Source organism: Neodiprion fabricii, chromosome 5, assembly GCF_021155785.1.
Source record: "Neodiprion fabricii isolate iyNeoFabr1 chromosome 5, iyNeoFabr1.1, whole genome shotgun sequence".
Classification (NCBI taxonomy): Eukaryota; Metazoa; Arthropoda; class Insecta; order Hymenoptera; family Diprionidae; genus Neodiprion; species Neodiprion fabricii.
In genome coordinates this window covers 20,377,222-20,393,326 of record NC_060243.1, presented here as the reverse complement: position 1 = coordinate 20,393,326, position 16,105 = coordinate 20,377,222, and the positions used below count along the sequence as shown (strand labels likewise).

Here is a 16,105-nt window from a genome sequence, read left to right as displayed (position 1 = left end):
CGTCACATCTTCGACGCCTATTGTTCTTCGATATTAGAGTCATTTCGTATCACCTACTTCATTTCATGGGCTCATATATCATCTAACGACCCTATGTGTATAAGGCATTCCACCCTTAACTGACCGATTTTTTGAACCCGGTCCTCCGATGCACAATCCTCAATCGGTTCGTAAAATCCTACTTAGCCTAGGTACGAAAAATGCTATACACGTGTGCAGTATATTCATATACTGTATATTTAGTCTGCAACTTTGCCGAACCTCTTGACGTGCATAAGAGGTCGAAAAAGGAGCATGCATCCCTCATTACGTTACTGCGAAATAATTATCAATTTCACGAGTTTATTACACACTGACGAATATGGTTATTAATGTACCGAATAATGTTTTTCTAATAGTAAATCACTGGTGCTCATATACACATCAGTACCTCAATTCACTATAATTAATGTAATGTACACAACATATCTAATCAAGCATTGTATCGATGCAATCACTTGTGCGACTATTATTCGTCATTGTTACCGTGGATTGGCAATAATTATTGATTGGAACAATAAATGAATACTCGCAGCACCGAGCTAGCTGCTAGCATAGTATACATATCCTATTTATATAATATAATATTTCAGACGAAGTGTATCTTTGGTTCAAACAATTCTGAAGAAGACTGAAGAATTAGACACTTGCATTAATCCGACGTCTCAATAAAACTGATTCAGTGGTTTCACAGACGTGTCTCTCAATCGAATTCTCATCAAACTTCACAAGAACAGACTGGAACCGGAGATTAGTTTCATCGTTATTTTTTCTCAGTGTTTCCAGAAATATCAAAGATATTTAAATTACGTATGTTAAAATTCAAGATTCTATTCAATCCACTGACAGAGCTTTGTCAATCTTCAGAAATTTCGAATACAAATGTTGTATGTAACATAAAAATACAGCATCCCCGAGGGCAGTAAAAAATTCCGTCAGCTTTCATTTTCCTCGTCGCATCAGAGATAGGTAATCTGGTTGTTACTGCCGTCGACGATGACGCCGCTTTTGTATGCCTGGGCAAACTCGGGGTTCGTTTGATAAGCTTCCTCGGCAATCTCGGCGAGCTTTTCTGCCATGCCCTTGCTGGTTTGCTGCACCATCAGCGATAGCGGACCGTTCCGGTTTTTCAGGAGGACATGAGGGTGACCGAATTCCTGTGGGTTTGTACGGAAGCAGAGTTTCGATTAAGCGAGACCGCACTGCAATTCTTGGCTCGGGTTCACGTCGTTACACTTACCACTATACGACCGCCTTCCATCACTATCACTCGGTCACTGTCCATTATCGTGTTCAGACGATGAGCTATGGTCAGTACAGTGCAATCGGCGAACCTTCGTCTGATTGTGTTCTGAACTAACGCGTCGGTGCTGAGAAATTGAAAGATTGATTAGATCCACATAGGATTGATGCATGAATATGAGCATGAGTTTGAAAGCCAATGAATGTGACCGTTCTTCGGTCAGAAGCAGTCGAAATCAACATTTCAGTAGACCTGTTACAGCGTCTTTGGGGTCGTTGTATAATACTAAAGTCACACTTACCCTCGGTCAACGTTGGCGGTGGCTTCATCGAGAACCAGCAAACGGTTGTTTCTGAGAATCGCTCTGGCCAAGCAAATTAATTGGCGTTGTCCAACACTGAGATTGGCTCCGCCACCAGCGACCTGAAATTCCAGTGACGGAATCGCGTCTCCAAGTTCTACTTCGCGCAGACTGTCCCAAAGCTGGGTGTCCGAATACTGGTCAAAAGGATCTAGATTGTAACGGAGACTCGCCGAAAACAGAATCGGCTCCTGAGGGATGATCGAAATCCGAGGTCGCAACTCCTGTAGTCCAATTGACTTCGTGTCGATCCCGTCCAACAGAATTTCTCCCTCCAGTCCATCTCCGGTGAGATGAAACAGCGCTGAGATCAGTGAGGATTTCCCAGCCCCGGTTCTTCCTGCTATACCGATCTTCCAGCCTGGCTTTATGTTCACGTTCAGGTTCTGTAGAAACAGTTTTGAGGATTAAGCAGCGTGGCACTGCTACAAAATTTCTGGGTTAAGAGCTTCCACATCTAATGAACAATCATAACTCGAAGCCTTAAGAACACGCTAGATCAGTTCAAAACGACTGATACTCCACTTAAAAATTTAATGACATAACAAATTCTTATGTCAACATTGAAATCAGGGTACATCTTTCGACACCTAGTTGAAAAATCATATCAGATTATCTACGAAAGCTCGGTGAAAGTTTCCCGTGAAGCAGAACCCGTCGATGAACTATCAGAATCAGCGTACAAAATCCCTATAGACTTTATAGCCTTTGTAATTCTCAATAACATTAATCTTGTTTCGATCAATTCACCTTCAGCACCGGCGGTTTGTCCTCAGCGTATTTCATGGACACCTCCTTGAAGACTAGGGCACCCTTGGAAGGCCACGTGGGTGGAGGCGGGTTGTCAGTGGTGAAAGGTCCCTCCTGAGGTAAAGTGGTGTACTGTAACACCCGCTCAACAGACGTCATTTGAGAGATTACGTCGGTGCTCTGCTTGATTCCGTATTGGACCATGCCGGTTAATATCAGGGATTGCGAAATGGCAAGTCCAACAGAGCCACCGAGTGTGTATCCTGAAAACGGTCGAGCAGTTATTGAGAAATTTATTCGATATGGGAAGCTTGTGGCCTGCTTGACACCAACCGTCGTCCAGGAGGATGAAGGAGAAACAGACGCAGGTGATAAAACAGCAGGAAATTAAATCCAAGAAGAAACCAAAGGCGGTTCCAGAGGCGATGGTCAAGTACCAGGCTGCGGTGTGCGAGTCCTGATAGTCGTCAAATTCCTTGCGCAGCATTACTGCGACTGGAGAGCCTCTGCTTCGAATCGTTGTCAGCCCATCAAGAGTGGAGGTTACGTGAGAGAACACGGGACTCTTGGCTGAAAATTGATACAGCCGTTGTAAACTATGATGCATATACCTAATTTTGTTCACGCATGTGAAAAGTGAAAAATTTCTGAGACTTACTGATTCCTTCCAGCCGCTTAACGTCCTGGGCAGTTTTGAGAAAGTAGACCCTGATTACGTAGAATATAGAAATCATGATGACAGTTGGTATGGCCATCCAGTAATTGACAACCACAACCATGATCAGAATTCCAATCATGATACTGAATATCTGAAGAGTCTCAAGCATCACTCTAGGTAGAAGTTCGTCCATCGCGCCAATATCCTTGGAAAAGCGATTGAGAATTCTTCCTGGGTGGAAAATAAGAGACAAATAATCAGTACCTCAGGCAATCTCAAAAACATAAACAATTTCGACGTACCAGATGGATTGGTATTGAAAAATCTCATCGTGGCTCTCAGAAGATTCGAGAACATGGTATTGTGAATATTTCGACTGGAGTTGATGCAGTTGCGCATGAAAAGGAAGCTCCGCATCGAGGTGAGGAAGATGCAGAGGATGATGCACCCCGTGTAAATATAGACCGCCAAGTCTGTCCGGAAAACTCCGTACTCGTCGTAGAATGGCGTCGTTGCACCTTTGCTGTCGTTCCCGGCTCTAACAGAGCTATTCGAGGAACTGACGGCCTTGAGGATCTCCTGGTTCGTCCAGTAGGTCACCCAGTAGTCAGTGCCGCTAGAAGACAGCTGAGCTGCGATGAAGACTAGCAGAAGAAAGGCCAGGAAACAGGTGTTTCCACCAGCTTTAAAGTAGCCCCAGTACACCTTGTTCGACATTTCTCCAGTGGCCATCTCCTCCTCGCTCACGTCTCTGTACTCCTCAACGCTCTCCGCGACCTGGGAAATCCGGTCAACGTCGTCGCCTTCCGATGATGCATGCGTCTGAAACAGTATTTCAACTTGTCATTCAGCGTTGATCTCAAATATTTCAATACCCTCAATAATCCTCTTCACTTATCAGTCTGTTTGACCTTTTTTTTTAAGTAAGTAGATCAATTATGCAAGGCCATTTTACAAAATTGGGCATTCATTACAATGACTTTCAAACCATTCGATTACTTGATTCTTTAGTAAAATCCGACTTTAAATATGATTTATCGCTAGATACAAGTCTTCAGTACTTGATACACTTCGACATGTACCATTTGTGGTCGTGACCTTCGATTACACATAATGGAAATAGACATGTAGATAGATTCACCCACTCCTTGTAATTCTCTGGTGTAGAAATAGAGAAACTAGAATTACATTTGGGTCATTGTTTTCTCCTTCAGCAGTTTCTTCGATCTTGCGTTTCTCGGAATCATGAGAGTCCAAAACATGGGTGATGTTTGTCTTGCCCAGCTCACTGTACGTGCCCTGATGTTCAACGGTGCCCTGAAAAACGTCGTTTAAGCTCGAGTAAAGGATAAGTATGAGATTTTATTTATTGGCATGAAATCATGGAATCACAGGAGCATCGGTGAATTACAATAAAAAACAGAACACAGACAGAAGAGACCTGAGTGATGAAGGTGAATCAGTTCATGGGAAATCTTACGCGGTCTAAAACGATAATGCTGTCCGCTTGCGAAAGGTACTGGAGTTGATGAGTGACTAGGATGCGGGTTTTTCCCTTCAGGTATCCCTGGATGCACTCCTCGAACAAGTGACGACCTACTCGAGCGTCGACTGCACTAAGTGGATCATCAAGCAAGTATAGATCAGCGTCTCTGTAAACGGCTCTGGCCAGATTAACTCGAGCTCTCTGTCCTCCGGACAAGGATGCACCTCTTTCGCCAACGAAGCTCATGTCACCCTGAGGTAGCTGTTCGAAGTCCTTCAGCAAAGCACAGACTCTGGTGACCTGAAACAGTACCACAATAGTTTACAATTCAACACTCATTGTGACCTGGCTGAGCGATTCAAAGCCTAGCAAGCTGACAAAGCACGAATGATCTTAACCCACCTCCTGGTACCTGATCCTGTCGTAAGGCTGACCGAACAGAATATTGTCACGAATGGAGGCTGAGAAAAGCCAAGGATCCTGACTTGCGTACGAAATACGAATGTCCTTGGGGCTGATGATCGTTTTGACGCCGTTTTCGCTGGTGTATAAATTCACGCTTCCGGCTCCCGGTCGCAGCTCACCTAGTATCAGGTGCAGCAACGATGATTTACCCGAGCCGACAGAGCCCACGAGGACGGAAAGTGATTGAACCCCAACGTTCATTGTCACTTGACACAAAGTTGGCGGCAGCTGACCGTGGACCCAGTTCGCTGCCACGTTTACCATCTCAATCCCGACCCCGTTTTCGAACCGTTGACCTGTCATCTGCTTTTCCGCATGCGCCGTGCCATTTTTCAGTTTCTTATTCACATTTTCGGGAACTTTGATCTCATCCAGTAGTAAGAAATCCTGAAAAAAATAGATGCACCATTACCTTCAGTGTTCAGAAACACAAAGAACAGCGTCAAACTTACCGTCAATCTCTTCAGTGACACCGCGGTTTCGCCAGCCATTATGATTGCTTGCGGAAAGCAAATTGCGCATGTCATTTGCAGAACGTTGAACAAGGTAGACAGCACGAACGATACATCAGCAGTAAGGGTATTGCCCATGAGTACAAAGGTGATCAGGGTCAAGTAGAGCGTCATTCGTTCGGAGAAGACCATAATACTGAGGTAAATTCCTCTCAGGTAGGTCGTGACAGCAATTAGTTTCATTTCGAGTGCTCGAACCTTCGACACTATCAAATCAAATGGCTTTTCCCACGAGTACATTTTGACCACCTGTGAATTGACCATATTTCCTTCGTGAGAATTAACAAGACGGCAATTCGCAAGCGGTGCACGTTACCTGTATCCCGGAAATCAGTTCGCTCATCAGTTGCACCCGGTGGTCAGTCTTGACCGCGATCTTCGACCTGAATTTCGCGCTCACGTGGCTCATGTAACCTTGAATCGGTATCGTCTGCAGCATCATCGCTCCGATTCCAACCAAAGCAGCAATGCCAACCGACTGCCACATCACGTAGCCTATCAGTAGCACCTGTAATCGAACGATCAGGTTGTGTTCAAAGCCAGTACTACTACAGTCTTTGAGCAATAACCTCAGTGGTTACTGCAGCAAAGCTATGAATCCAGAGAACAAAATAAGCGTCGGAAGAGTTGATCGTGTTTCGAATCAGAGTTGTGAAATTTCCTCACCTGCATCGGCATGATCCAAACGAAGTGAAGAAACAGCGGAACGAAATCGAAACGCGCCACGTCGTTGCTGATCAAGTTGGCCACCTGGCCAGCAGCGGTATTGTTCAATGCAGCCTGATTGAGCCGAAGAACCTGAAGAGGAAAGAAAGCGGTTGGATGCCATTTATCTAGGTATTTTGTAAATTCATACCTCAAGAACCGATTGTTATTCGAGTTTGTTGTGGTTTGATTTAGTGAAAAGTATGTAGACCGAGCTTCATTGACATATTCTTTTCATTAGAATTAATCGATTGAAAGCGTTATAATTCACCGAAACATTAATCGTATCAATCGGTGACATGTTTTGTGATTCCCACGATATCTCAGAAACGGCTGAAACGATTTACTTCAAATTTGGGAACAGTATTCTTAGATAATTGATGCCACTATAATTTTTGCCACTATGTTAAATTTTTTTCTGGGGCAAAACGGTGGACAGTGAAGTTGAAATTCGGTTTTTTATAAGAAATTTACGACTGTTTTAGTTAGTTGACAGAAAAAAAACCTGGAATACGGCAAAGAGAATAAAGTATCCAAGAATACTGCATCTGGCTCCAAATTTTAAAAAAATTTCCCGACGGATTTGGTGCCATCGTGTTATAAGTAGAGTTTTTTCGGTAGATCCCAAAATCAATGATATTAGAGTGACATTCCAGGTAACTCAAATTCCACTCAATTCTTCGATGTAGTTGCGAAATTTTTTCACTACGATTTTACCAAAATCCACTCTGGTACCGCCAAAAAATCACCAAGTGTTTTTCAAAACACAATATTTCCGCATTTTTTAATTTTTGTGGATTTCAGTTATAAGTATGACTGTAGAATTCAGTTTAATTTCAGTGGAGTAAGAAATCTTTTCCATCATTTTTCGGTGGGACTTTGGTATGCTTTTAATGTAATTTCAGTGATAATACACTTTAGAAAATTCTTAGCTCCACCGTGAAACCTACGTATTATCGAAGTGAAATTTGTAAGTGTAACTTCAGTTCAATGTCAGAGGGACGGCATCCGGCAAGGTTGGTTGAGCCAATTTTGAGATATCGTGGACACCGCAAAACATTTCACAGAGCATACGAAGCTCTATCTACATACTTTTGAAAAAAATTATCTCCGACAGAATTTTTCAATCGGTTGTCGTTGTATAAATGAAATTTGAAAACTTCGAAAAGCTTCCATGCAGATTTGCCTCGTCTTTACCTTTCTATATATCAGTGAACAGCAGGCCACCCTGATGCACATGCCAACTTTTTGCACTTGCAGATTTGTGTGATGGGTTATGAAAACTATTCCCAATGTGACGAGGATCAGGTAGCCAGCGTAGAGGGAAACATCGTTACGCGTGATCGTATCTTGGCCCGGATTGAAGTAGTCGATTATCCAACCTTGCAGTATTGGCTGGAGTATCTTCAACACCATCAACTGCACGAACAACAGCAGCCCCTGAATCATGTAGCGAACCCAGAACACCCTCACTATCGCCCAAGTCAAGCTTGGCTGCTTCCTCGCCTTCTTCTTGCCGTCTTTTCCCAGTACCAACTCACCATCCGCTTTTATCAATTCTTTTTCCCATTCTCTGTGTGGAAAAATTATAATTCTTTTTAAACATTCTACTTTCTTTCCAACTTGCAATTGAAATTTTTCGTAGATTATGTCTTGAACGATTAGCTGGATTTTTCGTAGCCATTTCTCGTCAAGTCAAACAACCCTGAACTTGATTTTATCTGTACTGGGAAATTGTATATTAGGATTGAAATAAGAAAAGAATTAAAAATGTAGTGTAAGTGTAAACTCGTATAATAAATGACTGTACTGAGAAAAACTGTAATCAAGATAAGCTAATACAAGGCTGACAATGAGGTGAAATACAGTATTTCACGGTTACGCTTTTACGTAAGCTCCGTGGATTTTCTGTGATATAAATGTACAAATCCTTTGATCAACATCATTATCTAACTTGTATACTCGTATTCTGAAACCAGCCATGAACGTGACTTGCTTTTACTCAGAACTACCTACATGATATGACGTGAACAAAATTGGCTCAAACACGAAACCCAAAAAAAGATGTTCAAAAGAAGATTTTCGTACACCGAAAAATAGTTGGTACAATTCGAAAAATAGCGAAAATCAAGGTCGGTTATCTTTCATTCGCGTTTATTATTCAATAAATCCATTGACCCATTTCACTTTCTGAAAAACCGTTCCTTTTATTTTTCTTTCGAATTACTTGTAAGTATGTTACACACATAGCTTAGTCATTCATATACCTTTTCACAACGCGTCAATATTTCCACAGATGTGTACAATTATAACCGACACGTTATTTCGCAATGCATAACATCTCAACCAGCCATAGTATGTTGTTAATAGAATTATATTGATTTTTAATGCTACTGCCTTAGACACGCTCGTTATTCCAGCTTGATTACAGACCGCTTAAGCGCAAGGTGTGTAAAACTCTTGAGTAGTGTGATATAACAGTTCTGTAGGTATGTCCACATAATGCGCAAGCATCGAATTTTGCCACGACTCTCATTACAGATTCTCGGATATTCGCCGATCTAGTTAAAGATTATCTGCTGAATCTAATTTCCCTCAAAATACGTGCCAAATACAGTGTATAACATTTCACTCGCTCAATTCTCAGTTTCGAAGTATTCTGTGAAAAAGCAATTATGACCGAATAATTCTTGCCATCGTATTTTTGTACCCAAAATAAACACCGAGAAATTTGAAGCACTGGGAATCGTTTTGCAGTCAAACTAGAATCGTAAGCGGAGTAAAGGTGGCCATGTTGATTTTTTTCTGCATTGCTGCTAGTCTGTTCGATCGATAAATTAATTACAATTAATATCAAGTAGAAATCTAGACGAGAAATCTTGGAGCTTCCATGAATAGTCAAATTTTATACTTCTTGATGTCATATTATATTTAAGTTTTAAAACTATAACAAAAAACTTATATGATATTCTTACGTCTGAAGTCGGTCCCCAAGGCTTCCAGATTCGTCGTATTTTAGCGGATCGTACAAATCTGTTACTTGCAGATCACGTTTTGCACCTTTCCAGAATATCGGTATCATCCATCTGCAATTTACAATTCTGATGCATATAATTGGTAAATTTAAAATTACATTCTTATTATCGCGGTGATAAATTCTTCGAACTTTGAATGCAAGTTTTCCTTCACTTCAAATGAACAAAATTGAACGAAATCGATAAATGATTAAAAATATTAAAAAATAAATTTAAATAAATATCAGGTTGACTGATTTATGCGTTTGACACAGTTCTTGCCCGTTTCTTATCGGTAATTAGTTATTTACGTTTATATATGCATACACCTGTAATAAGTTGAAAAATACGTACATTGTCATTCGCGTGCGAATTATTATTGCAAGAAGTAAAATAGAAAACAGTTTTTACCTAGTAAGCAGGTGTACGTTCGCTGAAAAAATACGCGACAACTTATGTAAAAAAATTATTCGAGACAGTGTTCGTCGTAACTACGATATCAAATATCGATTATGTAGTATTATCGCGTTCAATTGTATACGAGTACTAGTATTTCTCTATCTACGCCGTCTTTTTCTATTGCACGATGAAAGTGACAAAATTGTAGCCTCAAAAGAAATAGAAATACGGTGATATTTTTATTGTTCTATGTTTTTCTTTTCTTTCATTTTTCCCATACGGTTCATGTTATTAATAATGGAAACAATAACAAAACTATATTTATTTTATGCAAATGTGTTTATGTACGAATTCTGAAATAATACGCGACGTTTTACGTGCGTATAACGTGTTCCTTGTAAACGATAACATTCAGACGTTGTTCAGAAGAAATATTTTTCAAAGTTAGACATATTTGTGGAACGTGAGGTAAGACATTCGACAATTCGGCATTCGTAATGTGATGTACTCAATTTTCCTTTATTTTACTCTTTTCATTATTTCCAACTCTTTTTACTTTTATTCTCTCCTTTCCCTGTCTTTTTTACACCTTTACCCGTTATGCAATACTATAAAATAATTTATACCTTACCCAAAGAACAACAAACTGATTATGTTTGACGATTCCTGGGGATTTCTACGTCCTTGGTGTTTCTCTCTAGTATCCATAATTTTTGTTTAACTATTTTTCTGTTTTCCAAACTCAAAGAAAACAATAACGGACTTGTACTTCCACTTTTTTCCTTCTACGCACAGATCGTACAAGCCAGCGAGAGTTTTATTCTCACAGAAGCTCATAAATCCTACTTTTGCACTGCTGAAACAAAATTGAAGGGCGAAAACTTTTATAAGTACGAAGTGTTAATAAAAATAATGACGGGAAATACATTAAGCTCAACTCTTTTAAAGTTGCCTCAAACCGTGTAAGCCAATAGAAAAATTTTCCAATATTTTAAAGTTCTGTCAGATTACATAAAAAATCAAAACAAATAACTGACCCTCCTATTAATTATTATTTGATTTCTGGAAGAATAAAACACGTTTTTGTCACGGTGTAAATATATAAACATGTTCAAAGTGGGAAATTGAATGGACAATGTTTATCCTATTACCAAAGTTGTAATAAAAACACCATTTATAATTTATGCTTTCATAAAAATACAAATATGGATATGAGAATACATATTCGAACGCATGCAGCTGTGTAAATAATGATAAGTAGAGCGTCTGGAAATGAAATAGCCTTTAACCTGAATACAAGAATTTGAATGCGAATTTTAATCTTGTGTGTCGTTATTTTTTTAACGTTTGGTTTTCTGTCGCATCTTTGATAATTTCGTTGAACCATGTTGTATTTTCATAATTTTCAAAAATTCATACATGGTATTCAGTGTATCGCGAAAAACGTAAAAAAAAATGCAAAACATAAAAAAGTGAAAAAGACAAATTAGTAATTATGTAGCATAACGTAAATCATATTATATGCATGTGGAGAAAGATTCCCGTTACAATTTCGAACTGAGATCCGTTTATAACGTAAGATTTTCATGTTACGTCAGATTTCGGATTTTCAATCTTTCACAAACATTTTACAATTCCGCGATCGCGAGTGTGACGTAAAAAAATCCAGCCGAAACAAAAGAAAACCTATTCAGAACTGAATGAGATACAACAAGCGAGAGACCAATATGAAAACCAAATTTCATTGAGAGATAAAAATTTGTGGGAATTTGTTTTCTCCGTTTGATCAAATTGTATGGATTGAAAGGAATTATACCAGTAAAGTTGACATAAGTCATGAATTGTATAATCTATAAATAATCGAAAACTAAATAATAAGAATTAGAAACAGGCACGCACCTTGAACTTTTTCTCTATTGGTGCCTAATAAATTGTTCCGTTTACGTGTAACACGTAACGAAAATTATATTCATTTAACCTTACGATTCATAACTGGGGCCAAACGCATATCACGCAAATTTTGAACTACGCTCAGCGTCGCTATCGCTACGTGGTTTTGAATCTTCGAATGGGTTTTTCATTAACTAAGTGTAAATAAAATCGGATTTCTCGTTCACCGTTCTCTTCCTTGAGGAAATAAGGAAAAGAAGAAAACCATGTACGAGAAAGTCCGGCACATGTCTGGTTTTATGATAAAGAAAAGCCTGGGTTGCTATCGGACCCCAGTAATGCGTTTGAAGTTAGCAAAATGAAGTCATGAGTTGTAGGGTTAAAATTATTACACCACGTGTAATAGTAATAACTGATAATTATTACTAACACTGTTATTATTATTAAATTATTCTTATTATTTTTAGCACTATTTGATTACCGATTTTTTCTTGTTCCATTTTTTTTTTTCTTCTCGTGCGAAAAAAATGGTTGTCGCCTTCCTCTTGGTCACTTTCTAACGTTAACTGAATAACGATTGTTTAATTTACGGTGTTTGAACGCGGAATTTATCGAAAATATTGAGGAAATTGTTTGTGAACACTGAGCGAAAAAAATTAAAATTGTAAAAATCACACGCGGGATGTGATAAGAAGAATAGAAAAAATGATATGAAATCGATACAACCTTGTTTCTCAAATACAAAATATCGATCCGACCACCTTCACAGCCGATCACTGTCTGCACGTTGTCGCTGTTGGCAATTAGCTCTATACTCACCTCAGGAATCGCATAAAGCCAAGGGACGGAACAGGGCCGTTTCGAACCATCGATTCCGGCACACATACGTATAACACCACCTGCCGAATACAGGTGAACGTTTCAACACCGCGTCGTAAATACCAGCTTGATCGTCTTCGATCGAAAAAATCGCAGATAATATCTGTCCAACATTATCGCCGTCATCGTTATTAATGCAGCGTCGAGTAGATAGTTGATTTTGATTTTTTTTCTTACAACCCTGTACGATGAATTATTCATTCGCTTTTATTTATTCATTCATCACACGTACATTCTTTGAATTTCTATCGCTATTTTCTGTGTCCTTTCGATCGTTCCTTGAAATTATTCAAATCCTTCTCATAAAGGTCGGATCACCTAGTTTACATCATTATGATAAATATCATGTACTTGTTGCATGTAATATGTGTATTGAACTAGAGCATTCCAAGTTTGATCGAGACCGGATTAGATCGGTGATTTTTTATTTTTTTATTTTTTCAATGATCACACCGTTTCTCTCTTCACGCTCTAGAAAATTCCAACTCCTTTAGCTATATATTTCCCTTTCGAAAACTATTCTGACATCTGGGAAATCGTTTCACGATATCACGTCGAGTTTCGTTAAACGTTCCATTTTCGGTTTTTCAAAACGTTTCAATCTCTTTGCCTATGTATGTTTTACTTATTTATTTATTTTTTTTTTTCTCTTTCTTTCTGCAAATTACGTTCTGTAAGCGTAAAAAGTAAACCGATCAAGCTACATCGTGAGTTGATATTTTGATAAAAGGTTCTCTCCTCCAGATATATGGTTGAAAAAAATTAAAAATTGGTTGTTCGGTTTGAATTCATTCTAAAATTATCGTACGAACTTGTGACTTGTTCGAAAATGATAACAACTAATAGCTTGGGTTTTAAAGTTTTTTTCACCTTTTTCTTACCCTCATTATTTCTATTTACTCAGACTGTATCCTCGATTCGTTCCGACCGATCAAAAGGTATGCCTAATCAGCCGTGTCTAAGTATAACATGCTCACCGATAAAGTTACACGCAATTCTATGCTTATAATTGCGATGCGCAATATACCGTAATACTTTATGTCCGTAGAAATGATGTTCGAAAACTTGCGGGACTGTTTTTGAAACTTGAGAGTAAAATGGCAAACAAAAAAAAAAAAAAACATGCATATACATTAATCGTCATATACATGTATAACAATTTCATTACGAGTGATAAAAAAAAAATGGAAAGATGAAAATTTATAAAAAACCGAAGCAAGTGGATATCTGACTTTGAAAATTGTGCCCACTTGAAAATGATCGGAAGGGCGAGGGGGGAGGGACCTCGGAAACAGCCGACTGCATCGATTTTCCATGGAATGCCCTATGTGCCTGGTCAATTGTAAGCAGATGCATCGCTTGATAGGCAAAATAGTTAACGAGGCACTTGAATTGTTATGTAATCTAATCCGCGTTGCGCGGTGTGGTGCAAATTGAATTATACATGCATCGGCCGATGTTGTATGGTAATAAAATGAACGATAGTCGTATATCCCACAATACCAGGCTTTGATAAAATAATCTACCTATCAATTAGAACCCAGACAAGGAGGATGATGATACGGTAATGAGGATGAGGAAGGAAAAACGGAGAGTGCAAGATGAGCGGAAATGATGCGCAAGGCGAAACTTACAGTACGAAACTGTGTAAAAAATTGTACCAGCATGATTTATCTTTACTTTTTTCGTTGTAATGAACCGGAATTCTCAAAATACGAAACTTCTAACCAACCGATGAGAATGAAAAATAATAATAAAATCCAAATCTTGGTTCTCATCCATGTTAAATGTAATAAATACTAAATTTTCTTGGGAACTTGGACAGAATTGATCAGATTCAACTTATCAAAATTTGCAACGTTTCGTTGGTTTCATTTATTTTCCAACTTCATCAGGCAAGTTTTGAGGTTAAATCATCGTTAAAATCCTCTGGTCCATAACATCAATTCAAAAATATGTTTAAATAAGACTAGACAGATATATACATTTTTTTTATATAATATAAAATATATATATATATATTTTTTATATAATTATATAAAAAAAATGTATAAGTTGAATCTGATCAATTCTGTCCAAGTTCCCAAGAAAATTTAGTATTTAATAATAATAAAATTCACCAAGAGTGGAATTTTCTTATCCGGAATTTACAAAAGTAACAACGAAATCTGGATTCTTTCCTCAATTAAAGATTTCATTGCCAAGTAATTACGATTTTCCTGTGTTATCGATAGCTTAAAAATCGATTACCATGAAATTGTATTCGGTAATGTTGGGCAATACTGGGCAACATTGGACAACGTTGAGTCGACTCAGTTTGGTAAAAAACTTAATACGACGACCAAGCAGAGAAGAAAAAAAAAATAACACGAAAAGTGCTAAAAGATTGAAGCGTCTCTAATGGACTAAATTATATTTAAATAGTGTCTAAAAATCAATAATGCTAATTAAATGGCACTGTCGTATTAAAATCAAGTTTTTAAGTATCACTGGATTTCACATTAATTTCATTACTTTTATTGGATTTGAAAAGAAATTGTATGTATTCACACACGTATATATTTTATTTATTTATTTATTTTTTTGCATTTTGTATGGAATATTTTTACGCGGCTTCCAAGGCTGCGGGTACAATAAATTTTTTTTTCTTTCATTGATTGAATAATGTTTCTTTTATCGATTTCAATATGTATTCAGTTGTATCTATACTCACGTCTTCAAAAAACCAAAATTACCCTCATGCACATTAGCTGGAATTTATAAATACTTAATACAGTAATCGGAAAGTGCAAAAAGCTGCTTTTTTCGCTAATTAAACGGCCGAGCCGGCAAGATTTTTTATCAAATTTTCGTCGATTTAATATCGATTATCGATCTTTCTCTATTGTAATAAAATATCGGGCCAATTGTGTTATAGAATTATATATTCAACAATGCCAAAGTTACTGAAAAAAATTGTTTCAGTATGTTGAAAATAACACGAAGATGTGATTTAGTGATTGAAGTCATCGTGTCTTCCATGCTTTGACAATAAAATTGCTATCCAAAATACGTTTTAAACCTTTGTAATATTGTGTAATAAATCCGTGTTCAATTACGAAAAATAATAGCCTTACAATCCACTCATTTTATAGGTAAATTGACAAAATTGTTGATAGATGAACACGCGCTGTCGGATAGCAAAAAAGGAAAACATGAATCAGAAAAGAAAAAAAAATTAATCTTGGTCGGGATCGTACCCGGGAGCAGGTATATGAATAGAGCTATGATTTTGAAACCAGTTTTTTCTCGAAAACGACTTCGAGTTGAGAGCTGCCGCTTGGCCTGTCGTTTTTTATTATGAGGCACTTTTCTACCCAAAAAGCGCTTCGAAATCCGTGATCCCCATCCAGTGATGTCACCTTGTTAGAAGGAGAGAGAGCGAGACAGAGCGGTCTGTACAACGGAAAAGAATGCATGAAATTGAAAACTGAAAGAAATAACAAGTATTGGAAACACAGAAACGTTCCGACTTTGAACACAGTCGATTTGTAGTAAATAGTTTTCTGTATAAAATCCGCCATCGCGGAAAGTAAAATTGAACGAATGAAAAGTATTTTTTATTATTTTGAATCAAAGCATCATTGCTTTCGTTCAACATTTTGGTACTTTATGCTTCTATTTTTCTAAAGAGATCTAAATTGCTTGCAATACTACATTATGTA

General features: G+C 38.1%; 1 protein-coding gene across 2 annotated transcripts; it reads right to left on the bottom strand.

The window, feature by feature from the left end:
- LOC124183679 (ATP-binding cassette subfamily C member 4-like) lies at nt 1-12,315 on the bottom strand. 2 transcript variants are annotated; one of them, XM_046572459.1, is made up of 17 exons: nt 12,004-12,315; nt 10,264-10,488; nt 9,195-9,305; nt 7,417-7,792; nt 6,181-6,312; nt 5,831-6,022; nt 5,455-5,763; nt 4,940-5,389; nt 4,532-4,837; nt 4,240-4,368; nt 3,354-3,873; nt 3,052-3,282; nt 2,727-2,963; nt 2,394-2,656; nt 1,584-2,029; nt 1,280-1,409; nt 1-1,196 (listed from the first exon to the last, which is right to left on the bottom strand). In XM_046572459.1, exons 2-17 carry the CDS (start codon nt 10,338-10,340, stop codon nt 999-1,001), a joined length of 4,107 nt encoding a protein of 1,368 aa, XP_046428415.1. In that variant the 5' UTR covers nt 10,341-10,488; nt 12,004-12,315; the 3' UTR covers nt 1-998. The 2 variants fall into 2 exon arrangements, with proteins under 2 accessions (XP_046428415.1, XP_046428416.1); XM_046572460.1 differs by having other exon boundaries at nt 10,264-10,485.
- Nucleotides 12,316-16,105: the final 3,790 nt, after the last annotated feature.